Raw genomic sequence first — 4113 nt, forward strand, 5'->3', positions numbered from 1 at the left:
AAAAAAAAAAAAAAAAAAGAACTCCACAATTAAAAGGGAGACATTTCCAGTATCTGCCCTACTCACCTTTGGCAGAAGTCTAACAGCACGTTGACGAGAATGGTGCATGCCACCTCCAGGTTTCCACCACAGCCACCTGAGGCAGAGGGCGCAGGAAGGAAGTGCCCATGGATCGCCCACTGATGGAAGTCGAGTCTGCAACAGTGAGCCCTGAGTGAGTAGTTCTGAAAAACGATTTGTGGGCAGGGTCCTCTGTACCCTGGAAGGAAGCCCCACAAGTGGACACAGCACTCACGGCTGCGAGGACACAGCACTCACATCTGTGGGCAGGGACCCTGCTGTGGGAAAGCCCTCAGCTCATGTGGTCTCAGCAGCTGCCTCCAGCACTGGCCACAGCCCTCGCCAGGCACCCGCTGGGGGCTGTAGGATGGACAGGGCCATTGCACATGTATAGGCTGACACAATACTGCCATGTCTGAACCCCTCCAGGTGCCCAGAGTGAGGCACCTGGGGTGTGGGTGATGGGCAGCCCCAAGTGTAGAGCTGACAGCACAGGTGGAAAGGGCCACAGGCCACAGACTGAGTGACACAGACGGTCACAGGACCAGTCTATGCAGAAAGAGTCAAGCCCAAATGGAACACATCTTACAAGCACACAACCACAGCTAGGCCACCCTCGCTGTTCTGAATTTGCACAGAGCTCATCTGAGTGTTATTTGTGTAACTAAGAAAGGAGACCTAGGCACACATGCGAGCAGGGTGGCACAACACACACCCATTTCTCTTCCCTGGGGCACCCAGACCCCACCAGAGACAGGATGTGCAGCCAGCTTGGTGGAGGATGGGCAGCGCTCACTGGCCACACTCTGAGGTCCACCTTGCTCTTATCACCCCAACTCCTTCCCTCTCCCAGTTATGTCTGTTCCTGACACATTGGCCTGGCTCTCTACAGGCCTGGTGGTCTCTGTAGCAAGAGGGCATTGGGCACAGGGCAGCTATGCTGACCCCAGGGCTGGGTGAGCGAGCTCTCTCCACACCTGTGGGGACCACTCTTCCTCTCTGACCTCTGGCCTCAACCCAAGGGCCCTCTCGGCTGTCCACTCACATGCCCAGAGCAGCATATCTGACCCCTCCCATGTCGCAGCAACTGCCCAGGACCCACAGGAGCTCAGCCCTTCCACCACCTGGTTCTCGGTACCTGTGCTCCCTCCCTCTCTGTCCTGCCAGGCTCTCGCCATGCACAGCCCTGTCTGCGGTCTCCATCACCCACCCGACCTTCTATTTCCACGTGTCGGCCTGCAGGTTGCCAGGTCATACTGGGCAAGCAAGGGTAGGTGAGGTCCAATCCCTGATCTGCCACACAGGCAGCCTGGGCCCTTTCCCTCTGTTCCTCCAGTTTCTAGGACCTTCTAGAAGTGTCTGGCACACAGTAGGAACAAAATAAACTTTTCTTGAATAAAGGGAAAACAGCTGAAACTGTGCCTGAGGTTACACAGTTAAAATGAGGACTTAATGGCAAGTCACAGGACTTAAGACAATAGGCTTAAAGGAGGCTCCTTTAAACACCCACCTTTCTGTGTCGGAGAGAGTGTCAAGTTCAGGCTGAACTTCCAGTTCCAGCTGTAACCAGTCTCTGTAAGTTAACTGGGAGAAAAGGAGCAATTTAACAGCATGAGGGCAGCCAGACACAGGAGCCACAGGTCAGGGTCCTGAAGCAGCCATGCCATTTCCTCTCACAAGGTCTGTGTCCCTGTGTTATGACAAAATTCTAACCAAAAAGAGTCCCATAGGAAGGAAATTAACATTATTTTTCTCACAAATAATTTCTATTCTTATAGAACAATTTCTATTTTTATACCATCTTCCTAGTGAGAAACCACTCTAGCACAAAGTGTTAGTACTATAACACTTTTTTCCAAGCATAAAGGGGCCATTTTTATTAAATGCATTTCTCAGTAAGCCCTGAAAAATAGGGGACTCACGTACTGCTGACACTGATGCTGCTAATTAACTCGGAATATGGAGCTAACAGTGGTGCAGTTGTGCAGATGGATACTTGTGGACCCTCACTCTCCTCCTGTGGGTGGTAAGTGTGGTGACCGGGCTGCCACACGCCTTCCTCAAACCTGGTTACCGCGTTGTCTCAGGACTGCATACTTCTCGTTTGAAAACTCTTAGAACAGTTCCACAAGTCAATGTGGACTAGTCTCAAAACCTCACACTCTGCTCAGCGCCTATAGCTTAGTAGAGCTAAAAGGGCTATGGCCACATACACTGAAACTGGCAGGTTTGAGCCTGGCCAGGGCCTGCTAAACAACAATTGCAACCAAAAAAAAACACAGCCAGGCATTGTGGCGGGTGCCTGTAGGAGCACCCTTGGGAGTGCACCTACACCCTTGGGAGGCTGAGGCAAAAGAATTGCTTAAGCCCAAGAGTTTAAGGTTGCTGTTAGTTATGACACCATGGCACTCTACCAAGGGTGACATTGTGAGATTCTATCTCAAAAAACAAACAAACAAAAAACCCCCCTCACATTCTGTGAAAGGAAGAAGCACAGAAATACTGTGCACTGTGTTCTGTCTGGTGAGGGCGGCGGCCAGGCCACAGGGGCAGACACACCTGGGCAGGATGGGCCCTTACGCTGCCTCACTCACCCCTCCCTACTCTAAACATGTCTTACACTCATCCCTGCATGGCTGGCAGAGTTAACAATAAAAGAATGAAAAGATAAAATAAAACAATTTTGAGATTTTTTTTTCTTTTCTCTAAAAACCAAATGACCCGGCTCGGTGCCTGTGGCTCACCAGCCACATACATCTAAGGTGGTGGGTTCGAATCCAGCCCAGGCCTACCAAAACAACAATGACAGCTGCAACCAAAAAAAAAAAAAATAGCCGGGCGTTGTGGTGGGCGCCTATGGTCCCAGCTACATGGGAGGCAGAGGCAGGAGACTCACTTGAGCCCAGGAATTGGAGGTTGCTGTGAGCTGTGATGCCACAGTACTCTACCTAGGGGGATAGCTTCTTGAGGCTCTTGTCTCAAAAAAAAAAAAAAAACCGAATGACCCTGCAAACATCCCAGGAAATAATTAGTACCATGGGCACATTGGTAAGAGTGGTCCCAGGCAGGGCCAGCTTAGAGACCAAGTCCACTTGTGGAGCCTGGCAGACATGTTCTTAAAAGTTACTCTTAGGAGAAATCTGGTAAAGATAGCACAGTCTTTCTGTGCAATTTCTTACCGCACATAAAAGCCACAATTACGCCAACAAAGACTTCACTCTGGGGAGGTAGCTCACACAGACCTGGAGCCTGAGGGGAGTGAGGGGGATGGGTACCCACGTGCAAGGCCTTCTCCTTCAGCAAGTCCTGAAAGGTGCTTTGTCCCCACAGTGAGAGGGCGGCTCTCTGCCAATCTGCGGGAGGAGGGTGCAGGGGTCTCCAGGGGACACCAGCTGTGTCTTCACAGGAGGGAGGCTCTCGGGTCTCTGAGAACAGTCTGAACATGAGGAACTGAAACTGACATGGACAGGGACACAGTGACTTACTCTGTGCACAAGTTGTGAGTGAGAGGTTGAGATACTTCTCAGCCCTCAGACAGCCTCACCCAGTGCCATGAAGCTCTGCAGCAGCACTGCCTCCCTGGGGGTGAGCCAAGTGCTTTACCAATTACGTTATCAATTCCTCTGACTCCTAGGGAACTTAGACCTTCTTCCCATATTTACAGTGAGTGCTGGCTGCTCAAGGGACCATGGCCCCTGACCAGTGAAACCCCATGGGGAGAGTGTTGGACCTTCTTCTCCAGACCCAGGGGGGCTGCACCTGGTTCCGTCTGAATTTATCTGAATAGGACCTTGGACTGTATAGTTTCAAAAGTTTCTCAGCTGATTCTAATGTGAAGACTACAAATAAAAACCATTATTTTACATATAAGAGACATTCATTAAAATTCTGTAAAAGAATATCTCTGGGCTCGGCGCCTGTAGCTCAACCGGCTAAGGCGCCAGCCACGTACACCTGGGGTGGCGGGTTCGAATCCCCAGCCCGGACCCGCCGAACAACAATGACGGCTGCAACCAAAAAATGGCCGGGCGTTGTGGCGGGCGCCTGTGGTCC

At 51.3% G+C, this 4113-nt stretch overlaps 1 protein-coding gene across 1 annotated transcript in view; it reads right to left on the reverse strand.

The window, feature by feature from the left end:
- The window catches only part of FANCA (Fanconi anemia complementation group A), a 75617-nt gene that overhangs the window by 16265 nt on the left and 55239 nt on the right, over positions 1-4113 (reverse strand). Inside the window, exons 28-30 of the mRNA XM_023507506.1 lie at positions 3340-3516; positions 1571-1644; positions 67-195 (exon numbers count right to left, since the gene is read on the reverse strand). Coding sequence (XP_023363274.1) covers positions 67-195; positions 1571-1644; positions 3340-3516 — 380 coding nt within the window. The remainder of the gene's footprint in view (positions 1-66; positions 196-1570; positions 1645-3339; positions 3517-4113) is intronic.

The sequence above is a fragment of the Otolemur garnettii genome, unplaced genomic scaffold, assembly GCF_000181295.1.
Source record: "Otolemur garnettii isolate 467f Iridium unplaced genomic scaffold, OtoGar3 scaffold00185, whole genome shotgun sequence".
NCBI classification, from domain to species: Eukaryota; Metazoa; Chordata; class Mammalia; order Primates; family Galagidae; genus Otolemur; species Otolemur garnettii.